The following is a 27075-nucleotide window of genomic DNA, read 5'->3' as shown; positions in this document are numbered from 1 at the left end:
GCTTTCCAATACCTGAGAGTATGTTGCCAAAAAGACTGAACCAGGCACATTACTTAGGTACATATCAGAAGAACAGGAGATGACAATCCTAAATAAACAGAAGATGTTCTGACTGGGATAAAAGGGAAAAATCAAATGTAAATATAATTAAGCATTGGAATAGGCTGCCCACAGAAACTATGGAATCTCTGTCCTTGGAGAACCACAGAATGTTAGAGGTTGGAAGGAACCTGGAAAGATCATCCAGTCCAACCTCCCTGTCAGAGCAGGATCACCTAGAGTAGATCACACAGGAATGTGTCCAGGAGGGTTTTGAGTGTCTGCAGAGGAGGAGACTCCAACCTGTCTGAACTCTGTACTGGCCCAGCTTTGAGCAGACAGTTTAGATGACCTCCTAAAACCTTATAACCTGAAGGATTCAATAATTCAGCGAGTAAATAAAAATCATCTTGTTCCTGCACCCATTCATACCTGTACTCACACAGAGGATGCTCAAGAGTTAATTCATCTAACTGCAACAGAACCCCTAAAATCTTTACAAAAGCTACGTCAATTGTCTGGAATGACCCAAATGAGACAAAAAGGAATAAGGATAAATACAAATTTAAGAAAGCAATACTCACTGTTACTTGTTGGCTCAGGAAACCCAACATTCTGGCCATTCCAACTCATGTTTTCTCCAAGCTGAAACAGGTAGAAAAAGACAAGTAAAGAGCAAACTAATCCTTCAAACCAAACAGTCCTGTTTAGAAATTTAGTTGAAAGATTCTAAAGAGGATGACTTAGGATTGCCACATCTGCTCACAAAACTTTGCTAGCACATCTAAATTTTTATCTGAAATAGGTTATTTGAGGAATGTACCCTTCATGAATAAACATTAACAACTATTGCCTAACACTGAAATATAAATGTTTCCCCAAGGATAAGGCTTAACTCAATGTGGTACCAAATCAGGCAAATATTTTAAGCAGCTCTCAGCTGAAAACATACAGAGACAACAGATAAATTACATTCTAAACCAAGAACATCCTAATATCTGTCTATCAAAGAATGTATAAACACTACAAACTACTTTGGGTGTAATTTGAAAATATTTACTTGCTAGGAATCCATTTAGTTACTGAAAGAGAAATGAAGAAAAAGTTGCACCAGGGGAGGTTTAGATTGAGTATTAGGAACAATTTCTTTCCCTTAAAGATTCTTAATTACTGGAACAGGGTACCCAGGAAAGTGGTTGAATCATCCCTGGAGGTGTAGGAATGTTGTTCAGCAGCTGACTTGATAGCAGTTGAGTTAATGGTTGGACTTGATGATCTTAAAGGTCTTTTCCAGCACAAATGACTATGACCTGTCAGGGCTCTGTACAACCATTACTAATTTCTTCCAGGAATGGAATTACTGCAGAAAGAGCAGAGCCTTTACTTTTTCACATTACTTGGGTTACGTGCTTGCTTGTGCTGCCATCAGCACTATTCAAGACTCTTGCAATACCCTCAGGTCTCCATTAAAACAGGGAATAGTCACATCTAGTTGCCTTTTTTTTTCCAAGCATCATAAAACAGCACAAGCGAAAATGGTCCATTCAGATGCCAAACAGATCCCTCAACTAATCTACACGGGGCTCCACTCCGGATTCAAAGAGAGAAACAAGTATCTTCTAATGGTACATCTTTATCGTATAATTTATATGGGAGGAATTTTGCAGTGCTCAAATTGGAAGATCTGAGGGCTTTTTTCCCTCTTCTCCAGCGCACTTTGAGAATTAAAATGCTTTCATCCACATGAGTATCTGCAAATATGTTTGGTCTGTTATATAAAGAAGATAAAGCCAGATGTTCTAGACATCTGATGCCCTTACCTCCAAGAAAGCTATAAAAGCTTGTTCTGTGGTCTTGAATATTGCCACCATTGATCATATTGATCTTGATTCACTCCATAAAATTGGAGTAGTTTGCATTTTTGGGATCTAATAGCATGCTTGCTTGTTGCATTCAGAAGATGAAACCATCATACGCTGTTCTATCAACTCCAAGATCCCTACAGCTGCAGGTATGTAATTAAACCTGGCTTTGCAAGGACCACAAACTTGTAAGCAACAATTGAATAAATGTAGGGAAACAAAGCAGCAGTGTCCCTTGTAGCTCCTCATTTTTCTTTAAGGATTTCAGTGCAACCACAGGTTTCTCCTGTGTAGAGCTCTCCAAAGCAACTATGTTGTGGGCTGAATTTTTTCAGGCTTTATCTCAGAAAATTACTAAGTAAAAATAGTTCAGGCAGTTCTAAAATCCAAGAATGAAAACCTACGTTTTCTTATTAGGAAAGAAAAAAATAAAATTTAAAAAATCCCCTTTGGCCAAATTGGCAGTGAAGAAAAAGTTGAAACTGGTAGAAAGCACCTTCTGCAGCAGCAAAGTCTCATCAGCCTTTTTTTAAATGGCTATGACTGCACTGTGTGTTTTCAGTAGAACACCATTTAGCTGCCATCTCCTCTGTTTAAGAGTACCCCACACCTGTACATGACCAAGATATATAGCAAAGAATGTAGTGAAGGTAAGTGTGAGGATGCGTTGAAACCAAGTGATCTTTAAGGTCTCTTCCGACTTCACCATACTATGAACCAATGAATCTACAGAGAGCACACATAGAGCTGCTCCTCTCAAAAGAGAGGGAAACAGAAGGAGGTGGAGCCAAGTAATCAGTATGGCATTTATCTTTTCTTGGCCAGAAGTACAGAACATTTATAGAAAAGAGTATCTCCCTTTCACCATACATATATATATATTTAAAGAAAAAGAAAAGGTGTTGTACAATCACAAACTCATAGAATAGGTTGGGTTGGAAGGGACCTTAAAGATCATCCAACCCCCCCCTTCCATGGGCAGGGACACCTCCTGCTAGACCAGGCTCCTCAAGGCTCCATCCACCCTGACTCTGAAAACTTCAAGGCTTGGAGCCTCCACAACTTCTCTGGGCAACCTGTTCCAGTGTCTCACCACCCTCACAGTGAAGGATTTCTTCCTAATGTATCATCTAAATTAATCTTTTTCCAGTTTGAAACTATTACCCCTTGTCCTATTGTGACATGATACACAGATATAGAGGCATATACTATGCTCAGATTTATCATGACGTCCCTGGAAAAGCACAGAAGATTCCCTTGACCTGGCCTAGCTGCTGCAAGCTGTAGCAAATATTTAAGCCATGATCAAAATAAATACATGCAGTGACTGCATATGACAGAAGCTGTTTGAGTCCACATCTTAGCCAAACACTTACCAAGTATCTCTTCAGGATACAAAAGCACTTAGTTTTGGTTAGAAACCCTCCTGTCAATAAACTCAGGAGAGGAGTGCTAAGCTGCACATTCACTAACATAGAAATACATACCTGCAACAGAGAGGAATTTGGAATGTCCCTCCTTCTCCACAACAAAAATAAAGACACACATTTTCTTTCATCGCCATCAAATCTGAAAAGGTCATTACTTCTCTGGAATGCTTTTAGTGCACATGCAGTAGGAAGACAAACACTCACTACTGTGGCTACTTCATGTATGAAAATTGCTAACATCATTCCTCTTGGTGCTCTCACAGATGTCTAAAGTAGAATAAAAGGCACATTCATCCCCATCTGTAAGTAGAAATAGGCTCACACATCCCATGTACACTTTCGCACACACACTGTCCTATGGATATCCCTTTCTGGTCTTAACTGCTCTTACAGGAGCAGAGGATGCACTTACTATAGAGTGTAGCTATAGAGCTGTAGCTAAACAAGGGATGATCTCTGATAATCAACTCCCTAAAACAAAGGAGTGCACAACTTTCAGCTTCCCTTCTTACTGAGTCATCAGCTGATACAACAAAAAAATGTGACAAGGGTAAAACGTGAGCATTATAACAATTGGTTCTCACCTTTTCTGGCTGGTCTTGAAGAGGAGTAGAGGCTTTGTAACCCAGCTGTAGCAACATTGCTTCTGCTGCATTTCTTTTCGCTATTTTCTTGTTGGGGCCTGTTCCAGTAGTAATCTCATTGCCTACTTTCACCTTAAAAAGAAAACATTGATCCTGATCACAATAAATGCAAGACTCCTTAATATCACCATGCAATAATCTTGCTGACCTGTCAGCTCTTTTGATGAAGATGTAATCTTCATCAAGTAAGAACAGTGCAAAAGGGGACTACAGAACTTCACACAGAGGAGCTTGTTTAGATTTTTTGGAAGGTTCCCCAAACTCATAGCAGAACTACATTTTTCTGTATCTCAGTGCACACAGTTGTCTCTCTCTTCCACCAGCCAGTGTCAACCACATTCTCCCTGCTGAAGATCTCTCCCACTCTTTCATAATGTGAGAAGTGCAACAGGATTTGTACTGCCTCTTTCTTGCAGGAGCATTGCCTGCAGCAGCTCCCCAGCACCACTGAGAAAGCATCCAGAACAACCAAGAGACAGTGACCTGGAGGTTGAAATGAAAGTGGTTTCTAAAGAAAGATGACGCCTGTGGTTGCATTCCTCCTGCTTTGTTGCACAACAAAGACAGAAGTGTTGGGGTTGCTTTTTCCCTTCTGCACTTACACCTGACAAGATTTTATCAAAACAGTCTAAGGAAAGAAGGCTCCTCGTTGGACCTGTGATCTGCCCTGCATGAAGGGTTTCTGACAAACTAGATGTCTTTCATGGAACTAGGGGGAATTAAAACCTCAAAATAAAGACAAATTAGAGACAATGGCTATCAACAAAGATCTAACTTATTCCTCAGCTTTGGTATCAAGCTGTAGGCATCTGGCTTGTGATGTCAGCACTGTCACTGCTCTTCACTTCTACCATATTCACAGCTCTTTAATAGGTATAATTCAGTCTGCCCATTAAGCTATTTTATTGCCAAATTCTCTCTTAAAAGAAAGTATCATTTCAAAAGTGCATTAAAAATTAAATTAAGAGATAAATAAAAACATTTTAAAAGTCAAAGAGATATGAATAAAAGAAACCTTAGAGGTCAAAGACCTGAGACAACCTGGAAGGAGCTTTAAAAAAAACCAATTGTAAACCCAGAAATTGTTAAATAAATAATGGCATGCACTATTTATTTTATGTGGTAATCAATTCAATAATTTACTCACAGTCCTCAAATTATCATGTATGTATTGTCCTAAAAATGCTAATTTTTCTTTATTCAAATACCTATCAATTCTAAATAGAGAGAAGAGGATGTAGATAACCCAATGGCCACAAATACCCCTTTAAAGTATGTATATAAGTAAGCACAAAGATTTTGCTTCAGAAATCAGAAATGTTAATAGTTTGAAATATAAACTTTTTTTCTATGGAGTTCTGCAACCACCATTTAAAAACAATCAATATGCTATAAGTTCAGGAACAAGTTCTTTACCAGGAAGGTGGTGGAACACTGGAACAGGTTGCCCAGGGAGGTGGTTGAGGCCCCATCCCTGGAGGCTCGACAGGGCTCTGGGCAGCCTGATCCAGTTGGGGATGACCCTGCTCACTGCAGAGGGGTTGGACTGGATGACCTTTGGAGGTCCCTTCCTACCCACACTATTCTATGATTCTAAATTCAGATGCAATAAAATTGAGACTTTATTTCTAAAAACAAATAAAAGTGCTGCTGTTTCTCAGACCTGTAAAACTGGTTTAGCTGTTATTATAACCTCTATCAAGGATTAAAGCTCTAACTACAATGAGAAGAGCTTTGGGAACACAACACCAACTAATGTCAGAGCTTTTCTTCTGTTTCTCCAGTAGTCAGGACAAGTCATTGGATACATTTCATCACATCTAAAACTGCTCTGTGTGTGACAGATAAAAAATGAACATATTATCTCTGGATATTCTGCTTCCACGTTTAATTACATTAAAACGTTTAAGAGGTTTATACAAAGGCTTTTTATTATTATAAGGTGGAGGTCTTTTGCATGTCCTAATGAAATCAAGGAGACTTCCTGAAGGCAGGAGAAACAGCAGCGTGAGTTCAGTGTGGAAGTATTACAAGAGGTAAAATGGGGCTATAGTGTTTAAAAGTATTCATAACAAAGCAACTGTTTCTGGAAATTTTTTCACTCTTTCACAAGACTTCTCCTCCATATTCAGATCAAAGATTTTGCCATTATTGAGACTCCTCCAATGGAAAACCCAAATTCTGAGCCCATCTTCCCAATACTGACTGCATTACAGCTTTCTTCTCCCAACTCACGCAACCACCTCTGGCTGTGGACACTCCACAGGGGTCTGAGCATGGAAAAAGGGATTGTCTGTGATAGGATCACTCTTCTTCAAATACTTTTAGGTAGCATAAAATGATGGAAAACCAAGTTTATACTCATCAATCAGATTCTGCAACAAAAGGAACTCAACATCCTCTTTCACTTCAGAGAGAAAAATAACAAATCATCAAGAAAGACCACTAAGGTACAAGGAAATGAAGCCTGCTAGCCTATCTTGACAGACATGAAGGAGGAACTGCAAGATTTACGTGAAAATATAACCACTTCTTTTTGAGAATGAGGTGCTGGAACCTCAGTCGCTCCTGCTTGTGCTCAGAAGCGACATTTTGGTATGGTTTGTAGACAGTAAGTCAAAGCATGCTGAGGTATGTTGTTTCAGCACAAAATCACCCCTGAGTGAAAATACAATTCTTTCCTGTTCCTAATCCTTTTCAACCTGCTGTTGTGCTGGCTAAGAAAATATCATAGCTTTATCCAATCTTTCCAAATGTCCTTAATTTAAAGATTAAAGAAGCATTAATTATCTGCTGTTTCTGTATTAGGTCAGGAGCCTTTAAAGGGAGAGGCTAAAACACACAATGGAAGGCTCTTTTTTTTTTTTTGGTGTTAGCAGTGTTGCAGATACAAACAAAGCCACAAAGAAACTGAAAATCTGGAAAGATTTTACACCACTATTTTTTTAAACAACAAATACTCAGCAATATGGAGATATCCATATCTGTATTTCAGAATACTTGTTGTGTTTGCAATCAACAATCAAGAGAAAAAAATCTCTTCTTTTTTTTTTTTGTTTCAAAAAGACAAGTAAATCAATCATGAACCTTTGGAGATAAAGACAGGCACCATCAGGTGAAATACAAATAAGAAGAGGATAAAAAGCATAAAGCCGCTACAAGAAAAACATCTAGAAGGCACAGAACCTTGTTTCACCAAGAGAAGGAACGTTTCAACAGGCTCTGTGATACTGTTTTTCACACTCTGCCTTTTTAACTGCCCATCAAGCAAAGAGAGATCTGCTTCATCATGCCACCGTTTAGCTTGAGTCTGAAGATGACACAGCACTGGCACTGTGTCTAACACAACAGCAGATGATACCTGCATGACAAACTCCCGACGGCGAGGCATTCCCCTCTCAGAAAGGAGCACGTACTCTGGCTCCTTCTCCTTTTTGGCCTGTTGGATCTGAGCCAGACGACTGATGGGATTCATTCCTTGACCATATTCTGGTCCGGTCTACAAGAGATTTAAAAGAAAGCACAATTATTGCAGCACATATCATAGAATCATAGGATTGGTTCATTTGGAAGAGACCTCTAAGACCATTGAGTCCAACCTTCAACCTAAGCCCACCATGGGCCACACACTTCTTGAACACCTCCAGGGATGGTGACTCAATACAACTATTACACTGTTTCAATAAATCATTTACTAGGTTTGCATATTTTGATTACTCCCTTTGAGAGAGTAATAAGTAAATTCCTTCCTATCTTCTGATCAAGACACAGAAGAATCCTCAAGCTCAAACCTGTGGCAAAAACCAGACTTACTGTCTGTCACTGTTGCAGGTTGTGTGCGTGCCTAGCTTCTGCAAGCTACTAATACCCCCATCTATCTATGGAGATCCTATGGGGATGGGGAAAATTAGCAGATTCATCAGTCAGTTATTTCATCACCCTATTTGTATGACCCTTAAAATAGGTTGTTCCGATGCCTGAACATGCAGTATGCTAACAAAAGGTAAAATTTACATGGGGACAAAAAAAGATTTGCCATATGGAGCTGCCTCTCGGCCTTCTGGCTTCCTTCTCAGAATCCCCGCCATCCATTCCACAATGCAACTAAAGGTGTGGAAGGTTTGCTCAGTTTGCACATCATAGGAATTCACCCTCAGAATACCTTTCTGTAGTGAAGCCAGAGAGAAGCCTCTCCAGTGGCATGTTGTGAGCCACCCACAGTGTGTTTCAAATAATTCTCACAGTATCACGTCAAAATGTATGGTTGGAGGGGGAATCGAGCTGATGGGGGGGAAAACAAAAGTACTGAGAGACTAATCTGAAACAGACAGGTGATAAACTACAGTCCTTACAAATCAGCTAGAGCTGAAATCCTTTTAATGTCATTACTCTCACAGCAAATGCTCTCTCAGCGCAAACAGCTATGAAAATATTTGTTTGTAGATCTGAAGAAAAAATTAAAACCCCAGATAATTATCTGAAGTCATATTTAACAGATTTCTACACCACAAACAAAGAAAGAACTCACTCATGTAAATACCATTTGAATGTAGAATTGTTTTTGTATTATTGAGCTATTTCCAGGATAAGAGAAGAAGAGAAGCTGTTTTCAGGGTAAGAGAAAACCAGCACCCATGCTTGTTTGAGCTCCTCAAATAGGAACAGACAAGTGGCCTGGAACCTAGTGATGATCAGCAACTGAAGGCATAGACCAGAGGGGTATATTATATTAACAAAGCTGTGCACAAATCCTATGTAGCCTACCTGCTGAAGATATTAGAGAAGATGTAGATGAAAGACTTCAGACAATGTCCTACACAAGGGCAGCTGTGTGGGCAAGAAACTAAGCAGAGACAAGACGCAGAGCAGGCTAAGTGCAGGCTGTAAGATAGAGCCTCATAAATATATAGAGGGATCAAAAGAAGTTAGTGTCACGTTTTTTGATACTCAAGGCACATGCAGGCTAAATGAGAAGAAAGAGGCACGCCCAAAGCAGTTCAGAAGTCTGTGTGTTCAAAAAATAAAACCTTCTATGTATCTGGGTTACTTCATAGATTCAGAGAATGGTTTGGGTTGGAAGGGACCTTAAAGATCATCTAGCTCCAACCCCCTGCCATGGGCAGGGACACCTTCCACTAGACCAGGGTGCTCAAGGCCTCATCCAACCTGGCCTTGAACACCTCCAGGGAGGGGACATCCACAGAATTTCTTCCTAATCTCCAGTCCAAATCTGCCCTCTTCCAGCTTCAAGCCATTGCCCCTCATCCTGTCACTACAAGCCCTTGTAAAAAGTCCCTCCCCAGCTCTCCTGTAGCCCCCTTCAGGTACTGGAAGGCTGCTCTGAGGTCTCCTCAGAGCCTTCTCTTCTCCTGAAAAGCCCCAGCTCAGGCAAGCCTGTCCCCATAGGGTGGTGCTCCAGCCCTCTCCTTTGAGGACAGGCTGACAGAGTTGGAGCTGTTTTATTAATGTCTTTTTCTAACGTGGCCAACTTTACATAACTCAGTTTCAGATTGTAATGGTCAACGGTATATGGTAACAGAAGAGATTTTTACATTATTATACCTTTAGCATCTTCCTTGCCAGAGACAGCAGCCCTTGCAGATCTTGCAGCTTTAAGGCTGTATTAATGCTAATGGTTTCCCAGTAAAGCTTTTTTTTTCCTCCATTCTTCCTAGAATTTTTTGAGAATTAGATCTCCAGAATTTTGTTAGGAGATGAGTATCTAATTATCCAAGGGGGGGGGTTGGGGTGTGAAAAAATAATTCATTCTGTTTTGAAGGCAAATGGAAAGAGGAAGATGATGAAGTAAGCCCTTTGTAAATTTTCCAAACCCAATTTTGCACACTCCAAAGCACTGGCACTTGACAAGTGACAATCTAGGCTGAGATGGTAACCAATTCTTGGCCTTCTTTCACAGCATTAAATAATCAGAATGAAGCTGAAGCCACAAATCTCCCAAATCTAGCTCCATGAGGGGAGGAAGCTGGACTGTGCACCATTTCCCATGTATTCCACCTACCCTTACCCTCTTCAAACCAGGGAGAGTGAAAAGACCAGTGAGAGAAACACCACAGAATCATAGAATCAGTAAGGTTGGAAAAGCCCTCAGAGATCATCAAGTCCAACCTATCACCCAGTACCTCATGACTAACTAAACCACGGCTTCAAGTGCCACATCCGACCCTTTTTTGAACACCTCCAGGGATGGTGACTCCACCACCTCCCTGGGCAGCACATCTCATGGCCAATTACTCAGGCTGGTTGCCTGGGAGAAGAGACCAACCCCCACCTGGCTACAACCTCCCTTCAGGTAGTTGTAGACAGCAATGAGGTCTCCCCTGAGCCTCCTCTTCTCCAGGCTAAACACCCCCAGCTCCCTCAGCCTCTCCTCACAGGGCTGTGATCCAGACCCCTCCCCAGCTTTGTTGCCCTTCTCTGGACACGTTCAAGTATCTCAATGTCCTTCTTAAATTGGGGAGCCCAGAACTGGACACAGTACTTAAGGTGTGGCCTAACCAGAGCTGAGTACAGGGCAGAATAACCTCCCTGCTCCTGCTGGCCACACTATGCCTGATCCAGGCCAGGATGCCATTGGCCTTCTTGGCAACCTGGGCACACTGCTGGCTCATGGTCAGCTCCTGTCAACCAGCACCCCCAGGTCCCTTTCCACCTGGCTGCCCTCCAACCACTCTGACCCCAGCCTGTAGTACTGCATGGGGTTGGTGTGGCCAAAGTGCAGCACCCAGCACTTGGACTTGTTGAATGCCATCCTGTTGGACTCTGCCCATCTGTCCAGCCAGTCAAGGTCCCTCTGCAGAGCCCTTCTACCCTCTAACAGATCAACACCTGCTCCCAGCTTGGTGTCATCTGCAAATTTACTGATGATTGACTCAATCCCCTCATCCAGATCATCAATAAAGATATTGAACAGGATGGGGCCCAGCACTGATCCCTGGGGGACACCACTAGTGACAGGCTGCCAGCTGGCAGTGGCACCATTCACCACCACTCTCTGGGCTCAGCCCTCCAGCCAGTTCCTAACCCAGCACAGAGTGCTGCTGTCCAAGCCACAGGCTGACAGCTTGGCCAGGAGTTTGCTGTGGGGGACAGTGTCAAAGGCCTTGCTGAAGTCCGGGCAGACTACATCCACAGCCTTTCCCACGTCCACCAGGCTGGTCACCTGGTCATAGAAGGAGATCAGGTTGGTGAGGCAGGACCTGCCCTTCCTAAATCCATGCTGGCTGGACCTGATCCCTTGGCCATCCTGCAGGTGCGCAGTGGTTGCCCCCAAGATGATCTGCTCCATAACCTTGCCTGGCACTGAGGACAGGCTGACAGGCCTGGAGTTTCCAGGTTCCTCCATCTGGCCCTTCTTGTGGATGGGAATCATGTTGGCAGCTTCCAGTCATCTGGGACCTCTCCAGTGAGCCAAGACTGGTGGTAAATGATGGTCAGTGGCTTGGCCAGCTCATCTGCCAGCTCTCTCAGTACTCTTGGATGGATCCCATCTGGTCCCATGGACTTGTGAGTATCCAAGTGGCTCAGCAAGTCCCAAACTCATTCCTCATGGAAGTCAGGGGTACTACTACATTTCTCCTTGTCCCCATCTACCAGTTCAGGCCAGTTATTCTGAAGTCCTCCTGCCTTGCTGTTGAAAATGGAAGCAAAAAAGGTACTTAGTACCTCAGCCTTTTCCTCATCTTTGGTTACAATATTCCCCTCCAAGTCCAATCAAGACTGGAGTATTTTCTTGCCCCTCTTTTTGGCATTCCTATATTTATTAAAAATGCTTTTTATTGTCTTTCACAGCAGTGGCCAGTTTGAGTTCTAACTGGGCTTTTACCTCTATAATTTTTCTCCTACATGACCTAACAATATCCTTACACATATCTCGAGTTACCTCCCCCCATTCCCAAAGGTGATATCCCCTCTTTTTCTCCCTTAATTCCTTCAAGAGATGCTTGCCCATCCTGGCTGGGCTCCTCCCCCGGCGGCTCATCTTTCAACACATAGGCACAGCCTGTTCCTGTGCTCTCAAGAGTTCCTGTTTGAAGCAGGTCCGACTGTCCTGGACCCCTTTGTTCTTAAAGGCTTCTACCCAGGGTACTCTCCAAATTAGTTGCTTAAATAAGCTGAAGTCTGCCCTGCAGAAGTCCAAAACAAGGGTTCTGTTATTGCTCTTCCTTGTTTTCCTGTGTATTGAGAACTCCACTGTCTCATGGTTGCTGCACCCTAGACAGCCTCCAACCATCACATCTCCCACCAGCCCTTCTCTATTTGAGAACAGCAGATCAAGCAGGGCCTGACCCCTGGTAGGCTCACATAACAGCTGTGTCAAGAAGCTGTCCTCCATACATTCTAAGAACCTTCTGGACTGCCTCCTCTCTGTTGTGTTAAGTTCCCAGCAGATGTCTGGCAGGTTAAAGTAGCCCACAAGGACAAGGTCTGATCTTGAGACAGCCTCCAGCTGCTTATAGAGTATTTCATCAACCACTTCATCCTGATTGGGTGGTCTATAACAGACTCCAACCAGGATGTCAGTTTTGTTAGCCCTCCCTCTGATTTTAAAGGCACTCAATCCTTTCATCCTCTACCTCAAGTTCTGTGGCGTCAAGAGATTCCCTAATATACAGGGGCACCCCTACTCCTCTTCTCCCTTGCCTGTCTCACCTAAAGAGCTTATAACCATCCAGTGCAGTACTCCAATTGTGAGAATCGTCCCACCATGTTTCTGAAATGGCAACTACATCATTGCAAGTGCATTGGTGTAGATGCACTTCAGCTGGGCTGCTGATTTCACTACAGTCTCTAGTTTATGTCCCTCTCTCTCCTCTCCAGGGAGACTGGTTTCATCACCCACCCCGTTCAAACCTAGTTTAAAGCCCTTGCAATGAGCCCTGTCAACCCTTGTGCTAGAGTCCTCTTGTCCTTTCTACATAGATTCAGCACATCTAGGTCCAGCAGGTCAGGTGTGGTAAAAGTTGCCCCTTGATCAAAGAACCCAAAATTCCGCTGCTGGCACCAGCCCTTGAGCCATCTGTTGATGGCAGGGGTTCTCCTGCTCCTTTCAGTGTACACCCTTGCCACTGAGGGAACTGAGCAGAACACCACTTGAGCTCCTGCCCCTTCAATCAATTGTCCAAGGGCCTTGAATTCCTTTTTGATTGTCCTGGTGCCCTTTTTATCAATTTCATTGCTTCCTGCTTGAATTACCAGCAATGGGTAATAGTCAGAGGGCTGGATTAGCTTTGGTAGTCTCCTGGTGATGTCCCTAACCCAGGCTCCAGGGAGACAGCAGACTTCCCCCACATATTCTTAGCAGGATATCTCAGAGATGAAGCTAAAAATTCCTGTGGCTGTAGAGAGCTGCTTGGAGGGACTGATCCTCTACTAGACTTGAACCATACCCCTGAAGAACTCAGTGATGTGAGCTCGGTTCTTAAGCTGAGCACCTTGTAAGCCATTCTGTTAGAGAATTTCACAGCATTCTCAGAATTTACAACAGAACAGGCACAACAACTAGCACAGGCAAGCAAGCTGACATTGTGACAGAAAATGACAGGCAAGCCTTTCCTGATTTTCAATCTAAGTAAATTCATTATTTTCTGAGCAAACATTCGTAATTCTGCCAAAGGCGGACACCTACCTTCAATATTGTTTTTGGACGTTTTTTAAAGTAAGGTTTTGGCTTTTCAATCACAGGAAGAGGAGGAAGTTTCTTAAGTTCTTGTAGGACAGCCATTGCAGCACGCTTCTTAGAGAGTTTCTTGCTGTTGCCTTCTCCTTCTGCAGTGAATTCTCCTACCGTGACTCGTGTAACAAAGCTCTTCATGTGAGGAGGTCCGCTTTCTTTAATCACCTTTCAAGCAAAAGTAAGAGTCAAATCACCTACAGTATCTCTGCAAAGTACAGCAGCTTTCCTGCTATTGAAGACATTAGATCTGGACAAGTATTAGTGACCGCACCACGTTTGAAGACAGCAAATGAAGGTTTGTTAGACAAAGCAAATCTAACCATCACGTTCAATGTTTCACAGCACACAGGGCACACCTCTATTTTCAAAACTATCCATACACAACAGCAATGCACATTTAAACCCAGGCCAGTGGTTATTTCCCTTACAAGGTGCTTCACATAGTAAAGAAATTTACATTGGCAGAATCACAGAATGTTAAGGGTTGGAAGAGACCACCAGAGATCAAGTCCAACCCCCCTGCCAAAGCAGGATCACCCAGGGCAGGTCACACAAGAACACATTCAGGTGGGTTTTGAAAGTCTCCAGAGAAGGAGACTCTACAACCTCTCTGGGCCACCTGCTCCAGGGCTCCGCCAGCCTCACACCAAAGAAGCTTCCTCTCATGCTGAGGTAGAACTTCCTGTGTTCCAGCTCTTGTTCCTTGTCCTATTCATCTTAATACCCACCCTTCAGATATTTATAGACTGATCAGATCCCCTCTCAGCCTTCTCTTCTCCAGACTAAACAGCCCCAAGTCTCTCAGTCTTTCTTCATGGGAGAGATGTTCAGATCACCCATTCATCCTCACAGATCTCTGTTGGACTCTCCCACCAAAACCCTGTCTCTCATGAACTGTAGAGCCCAGAACTGGACACAGTAATGCAGGTGTGTTCTCAGCAGGGCAGAGTAGACGTGGGGGGAGAACCTCCCTAGACCTGCTGCATTCACCAAGCAATCACACCAGTGCAAGTGCTAAGGTAGCCATCTCCTCATGTAAGCACTGTTCCCTGGCCATGAGTCAGTAATCAGAGACCTCATCTGGAAAAAGGTTCCACTGCTATGTTTGATGGGGGAAGGATCCATGTAATGTGGATATGGAGACGTTACAGCACCTGGCAGGCCTCTCTGTGTTATCTTCAAAAGCAACGCAAACAGCTATTTTTTCAGTAGGTTCAGTGACACCAAGACGTTTGCTGAAGGAGTGCAATGCTTGAGTGTGAGGGAACTCAGGTGAAGGTGCTAGGGCCTTCTTGGTGTAATAACAGGATTTGTAATGGGCAGAAACCCTCAACTTCAATATTATTATAACATGTTTTCTATTACAGTTCTTTTTATCAAGGTCATGTCCCTTGCATTATTTAGTTTTGCTGTTAGACTGTAATGAGGTCTCCTTGGGCTTGTATTGTTTAAGCTCTCTTTCGTGGCAGCATTGCCCAGCAAATACAATTGTCACAGCATACACCAAAAAATCACACAAACTGAGAGCTAACAGACAACTCTGTCCCAGAACATGAGGACATCTGTGCCAGCATAATATTTTTCTGCTGTAGTCTGGGAATGTTTGCACTCTGAGATTCCAGGTAATCATTTCAGAAGTATTTTCCTGACTGTCTCCCTTGAGAGCTGGCCACTAGTACTCCACAAGAGAACAGAGCAGTGGCTCAGTGACACTGATTCACGCTGAGCCACCGAAGCTGCAGTGCCTGTACCAGAGCTGGGACAAACCCGGCGCTGGGCTTCATATCAGTGCTGAACAACTTGGAATCAGAGAATCATTAAGGGTGGAAAAAACCTCCAAGATCATCAAGTCCAACGTTCTACCCAACACCTCCATGACCACTAGAGACCATGTCCCAGAGCGCCACATCCACGTGTGGATGGTGACACCACCACCTCCCTGGGCAGCCTGTTCCAATGCCTGGCCAATCTTGCAGCAAAAAAACTCTTTCTCATATCCAACCTAAACCTCCCCTGGCATGGCTTGAGGCCATGACCTCTTGTCCTGTCATTAGTTACTAGGGAGAAGAGGTCAACACTGGCCTCACTACAACCTCCTTTCAGGTAGCTGTAGAGAGCAATGAGGTCTACTCTCAGGCTCCCCTTCTTCAGGCTAAATAATCCCAGCTCCCTCAGCCTCTGCTCACCAGACCTGCTCTCCAAACCTCTCACTAGCTTTGCTGTCCTCTGTATCAACTCAACCACGTCACCATTGTCTTTCTAATACTGTGGTGCCCAACACTGCACACCATACTTGAGATGCAGACTCCCCAGTGCTAAGTACAGGGGCACCATCACTTCCCTGCTCCTGTTGGCCACTTCCTGGCTCCGCAGTGCTTCCCACTCTTTTGTGAAGTTGTTTCTTAATCCCTCCCTGCCCACTGCTATGCAGACTAGCTGTAAAATATGACTACATTAACCTTGCTAAGGGCCTTAATCTTTTTGTGGTCTTATTAACACCATTATATAGGTGTTTCTAGTTACATGCAATATAAAGTATTAATAAAATCTATGGGAATGTCTATACTGACCAGATGAAAAAGGACAAATTCGTTTTCTTAAGAAATGTAATTGCTGAGTTCCTAAAATATTAGTTTTAAGAAAGTTTTTTAATATAGATATATAAAGAAGTGCACACACTCACACAGATGTATGAAACAGAATGCTAATAAAAAAACCAGATTATATTTTCAAGTACATGAAAAAATATTTCTTAATATAAAAGGAACACATTCTGATGTGGTTTTCATCTTTTAAACTTGTAAGAATGTGACACGAGATAAATAATTGCCTTTGTTAGTGTGCAAATAAAAACAAACCCAAAAAACCCCACCAGCCTGTGTTGTCAGTGGATTCAGATGGACTCTGGATGAAGCTAAATACCCAAATTTGGGAATTTAGCAAAAAAAAGAAAAATTTGGAATTATTTTGGTTGGAAAAGACCTTTAGGATCATTGAGTCCAACTAGCTCTGGAGCCCTCAACGCAGGAAAGACACAGACATGATGGAGTGGGTCCAGAGGAGGGCCATGAAGATAATCAGAGAGCCAGAACACCTCTGCTATGAGGACAGGCTGAGGGAACTGGGGTTGTTCAGCCTGGAGAAGAGAAGGCTCCAGGGAGACCTAATAGCAGCCTTCCAGTGCCTGAAGAGGGCTACAAGAAGGCTGCAGAGGGACTGTTTCCAAAAGTCTGGAGTGACAGGACAAGGGGCAATGGTTTGAAATTAGAAAAGAGAAGAATTACATTGGATGTTAGGAAAGAGTTCTTTACCATGAGGTTGGTGAAACACTGCAAGAGTTTGCCCAGAGAGGTAGTTGAGGCCCCATCCCTGGAGATACTCAAGGCCAGGCTTGACAGGGCTCTGAGCAACCTGATCTACTGGGGAATGTCCCTGCTGACTGCAGGGGGGTTGCACTAAATGACCTTTAGAGGTCCCTTCCAACCCAAATCATTGTGTGATTCTCTAAGCAATCAAAAATCTTGCTACTCACCTAGCAAGATTTTTGATTAACCCCAAATTTTAGATCTTTTACTCCAGGTGATTTCAAACAGTTGTGCTATAAAATGTGGGACAGAAAAACACTAACAAGAAACTGAGCTTCTGCTATCCAAGAACAGTATCTGCATCAGCACATCAAACTACTTCCTCAGACACAACCCATGAACCAAATCATGGCTAATTTAAAGCTGAGAATTCAATTAAGGGTGACAGTTCAATCCATTTCTCTTTTTCTATTCCACTGACTTAAAGAATAACTCCAGCAAGAGAAAACACACAGGGACAAAACACATATTAGGGTCAAATTACATGAAGAGTGAATTCAACTTAATGAATCACGCTGACAAATGAAACCCAGCAGTGCTATTCCAGTGAAAAAGCAACTCTGCTTCTGTTAGCAATGAGACTTCAGGTAGAAAATTCCAAAGGTTCTGGCAAGTTAAATACATATTCAAAAAGAAACAAAACAAAAAAAACCAAACAAAAAACAAACAAAAAAGCCAAGAGAGACAAAAAACAGCTCAACAAAAACACATTAGCTACATCCACGATTATTTAGAAGTTTTAAAATATCAATGTAGTTCCCTGTGCTTCTGTGGGCAGATATAACATTTTTCTTTTTCTTTTTTTTTTTTTTTTTTTAAGACAAAAGAGCCCAGAAGTTTTTATTAAGCCTGGACAAAATCCAAATGAGAGCTACTGAATGTTTCGGTCAGCCAACCTGAAAGCCTTAATCCCCAGGAGTACAGGAGTCAGAAGGGTGTGAAACTTCCTGCTGAGAACTTGCCCTCTCAGAGTCAGCAGTTTGGGCTGTTTCTGGTTCAAAACACAGAATCTCTGCCTCACTCTGGAACACAAGAAATGTACGTACCTTTCTCCCAATAGAATACAGATATGGGATGGAGGGGCAGAAAATTTGCCTGTTCAGGCACTCTATCCCTTCACTTTGAATAATGATCATGAAAAATATCTATTTGCTATTCTAAAGAAAGAACACTCTTATCCAAACAAAAACACTGAAGTGACAACCAGAAACACCCCAACATGTTCTAACACGTGAAGCTCACTCAACTTCTTAATGACAAGTCAGATATAAAAAAACATTTACAGAATCATAGAATCAGAATTGTTTTGTTTGGAAAAGACCTCCAAGACGATCTAATCCAGCTGTGGCCATTAAACCATGTCCCCAAGTGCCATGGCCAAACGTTTCTTGAACACCTCCAGGGTTGGTGACTCCACCACCTCCCTGGGCAGCCTGTTCCAGTGCCTGACCACCATTGCAGAAAAGAAACTTTTCCTCATATCCATCTTAAACCTCCCCTGGCCACTTCCTTTCATTCCATCCCCTGACACTAGGGAGAAGAGACCAACCCCACCTCACTCCAACCTCCTTCCAAAGAGTGGTAGAAAGCAATGAGGTCTCCCCTCAGCCTCCTCTTCTCCAGACTAAACAATCCCTTGTTCCCTCAGCTGCTCCTTATCTTGCATAAGAACCAGAAAAAGCAAGAATTTAGCCTACAGTCAAGGAGAGATTAAGCAGCAAAATGGCCACTTTACAGCTATTCTAACAATTCCTACAACAATGAGGTTTGTATTACTCCTTTAAAATTGGCCATTGACAATCTCACAAAGGCCTTGGAGGAGCTGCTTTTTGACTTAAAAGTTGATGAACAAAGGTTAGGTAAGGATGCAGCAGTGACAAGCATGGAGCAAAGCTTGTTTTCTGTCCCAATGGAATGCTTTTATTGTAGTTAACTACTGAATAGAGACAAATTCCTAGAATTCACCCTAAAGTTCCTAGGCAATTAAAACCAGCAATATTACACCAAACAGGATAGACAAGAAAGCTATGTGGCTCTACATGCTCTTCCTGTTTCCCACATCTTCTCCAATTCCAAGGACACATTTACACAGAACTAAACAGCCCAGGTCTCAGTCTTTTCCCACAAGACAGATGGTCCAATCTCTTAATCCTTTTGTTAGCCCTGTATTGGACTCTCTCTAGTAGTTTCCTGTCCCTTTTGAACTAGGGAGCCCAGAACTGGACACAATACTCCAGATGTGGTATCACTAGGACAGAGTAGAGGGTGGGGAGAACCTCCCTCAGTTGATGGCCGCACTCTTCTTCATGCACCCTAGGAGACCATTGCTATTCTTGGCCATGAGGGCACATTGCTGATTCTTGGTGAGTTTGCTGTCCAACAGCACTCCCAGGTCCTTCTCCACAGAGCTGCTAGGTCTGTACTGGTGCACAGGGCTATTCCTGCCCAGGTGCAACACCCTACACTTGTCCTTGCTGAACTTCCTGAGATTGCACTTTGTCCAGCTCTCCAGCCTGTCCAGGTCATGCTGGATGTCAGCACAGCCTGATGTAGTGTCAGTCACCTCTCCCAGTTTTATATCACCATCAAACTTGCTAAGGGTCCACCCTGTCCCCTCATCCAGGTTGTTGATGAGATGCTGAGCAAGAATGAACCCAGTCCTGATGTCTGGGGAACACCACTAGCTACAGGTCTCCAACTGGACTCTGTGCCATTGACCACAACCCTCTGAGCTCCACTGTTTAGCCAGTTCTCAATCTACCCCAGTGCTCACTCTTCTAACTCACGCTTCCTGAGTTTGCCTATGAGAATATTATGTAAGACAGCGTCAAAAGCCTTGCTAAGGTCAAGACAGACAGCATCTGCTGCTCTCCCTGCATCTACCTATTCAGTCGCACCATCGTTTAGGTTGGAAGCCATGAGGAAGTTCTGTACTACAAGAGTGGTGAAACAGTGGAAGAGGTTGCCCAGGGATGCATTTAAAGCCCTGTCCCTGGATACATTCAAGATCAGGCTTGATGTGGCTCTGGACAGTCTAATGTAGTCAGAGGTGTCACCGCTGAATGCAGGGAAGATGGACAAGATGACCTTTGAGGGTCCCTTCCAACCCAGTGCAATCTGTGAGGCTATCACATTAGTCAAGCATGTTTTCTCCTTGGACTCAATCACCTTAAAGATCTTTTCCAACCAAGGTGATTCTGTGATTCTATGACAATTATTTTTTTCAGACATGCAAACACATGAAACCATCTCCAGTATAGGCACTCCCCATGTCTTTCATATATACTCAGTTTAAATGTAAAACAAAAAGCAGGAAGAAAAAACTTTCAGGAGTTTAGCATTTTCTGCATTAAAAAAAGACAACAACAACAAAAAGAATCACCACCAAAAACAAACAAACCATCCTGAAAATCTGTTGGTTCCTACCACAACATTAGACTTTTACAACTAGTTTGTGTAAACTTTCTCATCGGAAAAATCTTCCTGTTACTATCCCTCGTTCTCCTGAGCTTAGTTCATTGATAGCATTGGAGCTATTCCAAATGTTCAGTGCTACTTAAGGTAAACAAAGGTGTCAGAAGTAGGTTCCTAGATAAAACCATATGAAATGAGAAAGAAAAACAAACAACCATGAAAGCTAAAGCAGAGAGAGATAAGGAGTCAAACTGTGGAAGATAAAAAGATAGCCGGCACATTGGATGCAAAGTGTCTCAGTGGGAACTTTTTGTAGTGGATGAATGCCTACAGTTAAAGCAAAGACTTTGGCTGACTGTTTTGAAGATTATTTCAAATTATATTGAGTGTGGCTACTGATCCTAATCCAACAGCACTACACAGAGGTGCTTGAACTGTCTCTCTGCCATCCACCTGTCTGCAAGCAAATATTAGATCTCTTCTCTTAATCCTTCCGAAAGAACATCTAATTTAATACTAAACCCAGTGTCTCAGACTCTGATACACCACTCATTTTTTAATTTACATTTTGTTTGAATTTAAATGTCATATTTGTATCAGCATTATTAACTGTGATGAGTTTTAGTGGCACTTTCTTAGCAAACAGGTAACATACCTCAAAAGTGACAGGGATATTGCGCTTCAGAGCAATTTCAAACACTACACTGATCTCAGACTTGTTTGCATCTTTATCTTCTTCTGATTCTTTTCCTGTTTCTCCATTCTGAAAACAAAGAATACATAATCACATTACAATTTTTTGAAGACAAAAAATATGCTTCTCCACTGATTTCTCAAAGATTTGGAGTTCTCCTGTAAATCAGCTTTGTACACCCATCTCAGCAGGCCGTTCTCAGCCAGCCACTGGCTGTGAAGCCACATACACTGCCCTCAGGCTTCACAATAAAAGGGAAGACACGCAGAATTAATAGATTGATTGTAGCTGGCAAAATAACTTGTACGGATTTTAGCCTTAATAATGACATGGGTAATGATAATCAGAATACACACTTCCTTTGTCAGATGAGGCTCAAGCAGATCCTTTGGCCTGTTTCTCAGTCTCTTTGTGGGTGCCCCTTACAAGCAAGGAAGAAGTCTCCTGTACTTCTCGGAAAGCACAGAAGACTACTGCCCTCAGAAGAAATTCAGTCAATGACTCTCACACTTTGCCTGGGCCACGAGATTATAGGTGTCCTCAGCAGGTCCTGCTGGTTAATGGCCTCTCCCATTGACCTGCCTCTGGAAGTTAGAATCAGCGTGCAAAGGCAGTGGCAGAAAGCAGCTTGCTCAACACAGAACATTATTTATTTATCCACAGGAACATAACAACCAAAGAGGCTAAGAGAGAAAACAACAAAAGGCACATGCAAACATTATGCTGCCTAAAGTTCAGCTTTGCTTTACATTTTGGTCTTTTTTCTCAGACAACCACCAGCACAGGGATCAGTCAGAGAGTGATCAGCTTCTGCAACCACTACCTTTTGGTGTTTGTCTCCCAGGCCACATCTTCCTTAGTTCTCAGAGGTTTCACTTTCAGCTGCTTTCAAACAGCAAAGCTCTAAAAGTTTCAAACTGGGATCTGTCAACAGCCCTGTAACCTTGGCCAGGCTCCTAAATTTTTATTAGTGGAGGTAAACATCAAAGAAACTTGTGCTGAATTAGGTGGATTCCTGCAGAGTTCCCATCTTACATAACAAAGTTTGATCTAAAACTTCAGCCACCAGCATAGCTGCAAACTGCAAATATCTAAGTTATAAAATTACATTAAAAAAGCATTAGGTTCTTCAAGTTAACTGTGAAACTCATCCATCTTTTAGACTACTGTTTGTTAGCTCTTAATAATGTAATAATCTTAGTATTAATAACCAAAACTCCAGCAGTCAGCTACAGCATGCAGATTGGGAGCACTTTTTGTCTCATTAAATGGCTGCAAAATCTTGAGTCTGAAAAAGCAATTTACATCCCTGACACTGATCTGGAGAAAAAGACAAAATTAAAATCCATAAAATTTACAGAACCTGCTGAAAAAAAAACAGGATACAGTGCAAAGCAGTAACCAGGGCAGTTAGAATGAAACTACGTAAGACCTCTATAGCTCATTTCATATAACGAAATGTAATCTGGAAGTCATTCAGAATTTATTCATTTGATTAGAAGTTCACTGAGAAAAATCAACTGAGCAGCATTTAAAGGACACTATTTTAAAAGTAAAACTGTATTTTGAAGATATAAAGAGCATCAAATATAAAGAGTGGGATACTACTATTCTGTAAAAGACCTCTGTGAGAATCTTACTCAGTGTTGGATTCAGTTACATTTGCGTTTTATAAAGGATGCTGACAATCAGTTTGGAGAAGAGAAGGCTCCAGGGAGACCTTAGAGCAGCCTTCCAGTACCTGAAGAGGGCTACAAGAAAGCTGGGGAGGGACTTTTTAGAAGGGATTATAGGGATAGGATGAGTGGAAATGGATTGAAGCTTGAGGAAAATAGATTTAGACTGGAGATTTGGAAGAAATTATTTAGAGTGAGGGTGGTGAGACACTGGAATAGGTTGCCCAGGGAGGTCATGGATGCCCCCTCCTTGGAGATATTCAAGGTCAGGTTGGATGAGGCCTTGAGCAGCCTGGTCTAGTGGAAGGTGTCCCTTACCATGGGACTTGGTCTAGCTCAGTAAAACTATGCTGACTTCAGAACTAACCTGTTTGGGTGAGCCATGGATGGTGATTGATGTACCATGCCTCAAAAAACACGTGTGGATCACAGCCAGTACACATTGGAGTCTTGCTGACCTCAAGTACATGACTAGATTGAGCTTTCTTCCCCCATCAGTGCCACTGTGCTTCCAAGGATAACAGAGAGAGGAGCAAGGACATCCCTGCTGGTACCAATCTAGACCTGTGTCCCAATAGTAACTCAGAGAATTCCATTGCAGTGGGATCCATGTAAATACAGGGGTTTACTTTTTCATCTTCCTGTTTCCTTAATGCATTCTAATATGTTATTCTTTAATTTCAAGATACCCAAATTTTCCAAAACTTAATTAAGGATAAAAAACTTCAAAGGCTATTAAACCACTGAAGAAGAGAACTGCTATCTTAATTTCTCACTGTGCAGGCAGGCAGAAGAGCGCAAGGTGAGCAGAAACAGGGAGCGATCAGCAAACAGGGCAAGGATACAGAGGAATGTGAACTGCCTTTGTCAAAGGGCCATTGTGTGCCTGCCAAAGCACCTCTGTTGCCTCAGACAAGAAACTCAAAAAGGCCTTACAGTTAAAGGGTCGGTTGTGGAATGAGGATGAAATTTAGATCCAAAGTACCCAACACACTCCTGAGCGTATTTTATCTTCCTTATGGAACTCATATGACTAAGGCATGAAACTTTATTGCTCAGTACTGAGGTCTAAGCCTTCATGTCTACGATTGCCCCTAGTCTCCACTCACGGCTAGGCTCTCAGCTGTTTTGGGTGGAAAAAAATACAGAGTTAAAACTGTAAAGGCAGTTGGGGATTTTCTAAACTGATGTTTTTGTATTAATCAAGAAATGTTAAACATTAATTTCTACATGAGAATACATACCTGGTTAAACCAGGAAACAGCTAGAAAACCTAAATGTTCTTGACTTGGAGGCTTGGTGACAGTCCAGTGGACTTCGTACTATTATATGTAAATTGCACCACTGATTAGTCCCCATTTCAAAGATAATTTGCAAGGTATTTCTTCTAGATTCACTTAGCTTCATTTCCTGCCTGATTGGTATTGTCTTTGCTGAATATAACAAACAGGTATCAAAAATTCTCTCCCCTGTATAGATTTGTAGATTTAAGTCATTTTGACTTTTTATAGAACCTAACGTTTCTGTAGTGTCTCAGTGTCCAGTTGTTTTAACTAATCAGTTCATCTCTGTGGCTTTTTGGTCAGCTTTTCAGATTCAATTGTTTATCTTGAATGGGACCTTAAAGATCATCTAGTTCCAACCCCACCACCATGGGCAGGGACACCTCCCACCAGCCCAAATTGCTCAAGGCTTCATCCAACCTGACCTCCCCTCTGGGGAGGGGGCATCCATGACCTCCCTGAGCAGCCTGTTTCAGTGTCTCACTACCCTTACTCTAAAGAATTTCTTCCTCATCTCTGGTCTAAATCCACCCTCTTCCAGCTTGAAGTCATTGCCCCTTGTCCTGTCACTACAAGCCCTTGTAAAAAGTCCCTCCCTAGCTCTCCTGTAGCCCCCCCTTCAGGTACTGGAAGGCTACTCTAAGGTCTCCCTAGAACCTTCTCCAGGCTGAACAGCCCCAAGTCTCTGGCCCATAGGGAAGGTGCTCCAGCCCTCCAATCATCTTCATGGCTTCCCATGGACCTGCTCCAGCAGTTCCACATCCCTCATACTAGAAGCACTAGAACTGAATTAGGCAAGGATGTTAATTAAAGATTTTATTACTTTTGCTAGGTAAATTCCATATGCACACTATGAAAACTCAGTCTGTAAACCAGGTACATACCCACGTTACTTATTTATATTAATTACTTCAGACTGCTACTTATTGGCCTATGTATTTAGTGGTTTAATTTCCATTCTGATGAATGGGTATCTTGGATGTACTGATAAAAGACACTAGTGAACAGAATTTTCAAAAATGTTGAGCTAAAAATTTGTTTCAATAACATAAGATTCCCACTCACGTTTGTGCTAAGGATTTACTATCAACCAATATATTTGATTGAAAATCAAAAGAGAAAAGAAGGGAATTAATGAGAAAACAGGGATTTCTCCTAAGACTTTACATATTCTTTTCTAATAGTTTTCTTGATTTTAAAAAATGAAATATTTATTTTAGTAAGTGGTTTTGAAGATAATTTCACAACCCAGAAAAATAATGTAACAAAAGAAAAGAGTAAGTCAAACTGTCTTTGGATCAAAAGGAGGATGTAGATGCAGGGTGAGGCAGGAAGAACAAAGATTTTAATACAAAAAATTATCTCAATTCTTCAAAACCAGACTAAAATTACCACACAAGACACTGAGGGTATTGTTAATAATGTTTTGTGCACACAAGAGTTCAAGAGGTATCATCAGAAAATAAAAGAGATTGTCACCTTGTGCATTCATCTTGGCTTATCTGGGCAATTTCATTATATTTGTCAATTCACTTTGCAAAGAAACAGTAATTTTTCTGTTAAATATTCTTCAAACCACGACACAACATTTTCATTTTTAAGTAGCAATATACACCACTTACAAACACAGCAGGGGGAAAGCTAGCTATTAAAAAGGTACTAAGTGCCTAGAAGCCTAAAACTACTAAGGAGCTGTCAGTGAGTTCCACCAGCTTTTTTGGTACATCGGAGACAATTAATTTCAGGTGTAAAGATCACATTCATGGCACAACACACATTCAAGATTAATAATTCATGTCCATGAAACTACTAATTAAACAAACATTTTCTCCACTTTTGGTATAATCTCAATTATTTTAATTTCATTTTATTTTTCACTTAATCACACCACCTTTAAAATGCCTACTTAGTTTTATTACTCAAGCTCAGTTTCACGTTAGGGGTGTTATTACAAAGAAATAACCCTAAGGATTTGTTAGTATTACTTCTTTACTTACTGAGGCTAAAATAAAGACTAAAAGATGGGAAAACTGGCAATTGAATTGTTCAGTATGGCATCTCAACATGAAGATTAGGAACAGTTTTCTGAAACACAAACCTGAGGTAATTTTTCTGGAATAGGCTCATTCTGGAGAGCTTGAAGGGCCTTCATTGCAGCATTATGTCTAGCAGCTTGACGAGTCTTTCCTTCACCAAAAAACTCACTGTTGCCAACAGTTAATTGGACATAGAATATTTTAGGCACTGGGCAGTGATACCTGGAAAGAAGTAATGAAAAAAACCCCAAACAATATAAGAATATAAGAATTTTAACCATTGGTTTTATTTAATACAGAGCAGTAGTTAAGGATAAAACACTATCTTTTCTGAGTAAGACCTAACATTCAAATACATGGACTGTTCTTTAGTAAGGCCATCAGCAACTCTGACAGCAGCCCCTATGTGCAAACCAGCTCTTCAGCCACAATTACAGGGCTCTGCAGGGCTCTACGATCCTTTAAGCCCAACAGTGTAGCTCCACTCTTCTTGGTTTGAGCCTTAAGAAGACTAACCCTAATGAGAACCAAAAGCTTTAGTGGAAGCCATACCTAGGAGACAACTCCTGTCCCCCAGGAAAGTAGAATGGAGGAAGAGGGATTGTGAGGTCTCTCATCTGAAACCTGATGCCACAGTTCCGCTTTTGGGGACAGCTGAAAGTCAGATGGCAGACTGTGAGGGAGCTGGGCAGTGTACTTTTATCCTCTTTTTAAAGCTCAGCTATTGAAATTGTTGTAGCAGATAAGGAATTCTCTAAAAGCATAACAGAGAGTAGGGAGAAGCTCTTTTCCAACACCAGAACAGCGAAACATTTTCTGGGCACTGAAAGAAAAGCAGCCATCACCACCACATTGTTTTCCACTTTTCCTTCCTACAGAAAAGTTTCCAAACACAATGGCACAGTTTATCCAAGTATGTCTGGAAGACACCAAAAGAA

At 42.1% G+C, this 27075-nt stretch overlaps 1 protein-coding gene across 2 annotated transcripts in view; it reads right to left on the bottom strand.

Annotated features, from left to right (window-relative positions):
* STAU2 (staufen double-stranded RNA binding protein 2) overlaps positions 1–27075 on the bottom strand; it is a 165581-nt gene that overhangs the window by 101601 nt on the left and 36905 nt on the right. For both annotated transcript variants that reach the window (XM_054385295.1, XM_054385296.1), the window contains exons 5-10: positions 26200–26359; positions 21104–21211; positions 13622–13834; positions 7337–7474; positions 3916–4047; positions 624–684 (exon numbers count right to left, since the gene is read on the bottom strand). In XM_054385295.1, the coding sequence (XP_054241270.1) occupies positions 624–684; positions 3916–4047; positions 7337–7474; positions 13622–13834; positions 21104–21211; positions 26200–26359 (812 nt within the window). The remainder of the gene's footprint in view (positions 1–623; positions 685–3915; positions 4048–7336; positions 7475–13621; positions 13835–21103; positions 21212–26199; positions 26360–27075) is intronic.

The sequence above is a fragment of the Indicator indicator genome, chromosome 12 (genome assembly GCF_027791375.1).
Source record: "Indicator indicator isolate 239-I01 chromosome 12, UM_Iind_1.1, whole genome shotgun sequence".
In the NCBI taxonomy this organism is placed as follows: Eukaryota; Metazoa; Chordata; class Aves; order Piciformes; family Indicatoridae; genus Indicator; species Indicator indicator.
Note: the sequence above shows the minus strand (reverse complement) of the source record. Positions and strands in the feature narration are given on the sequence as shown.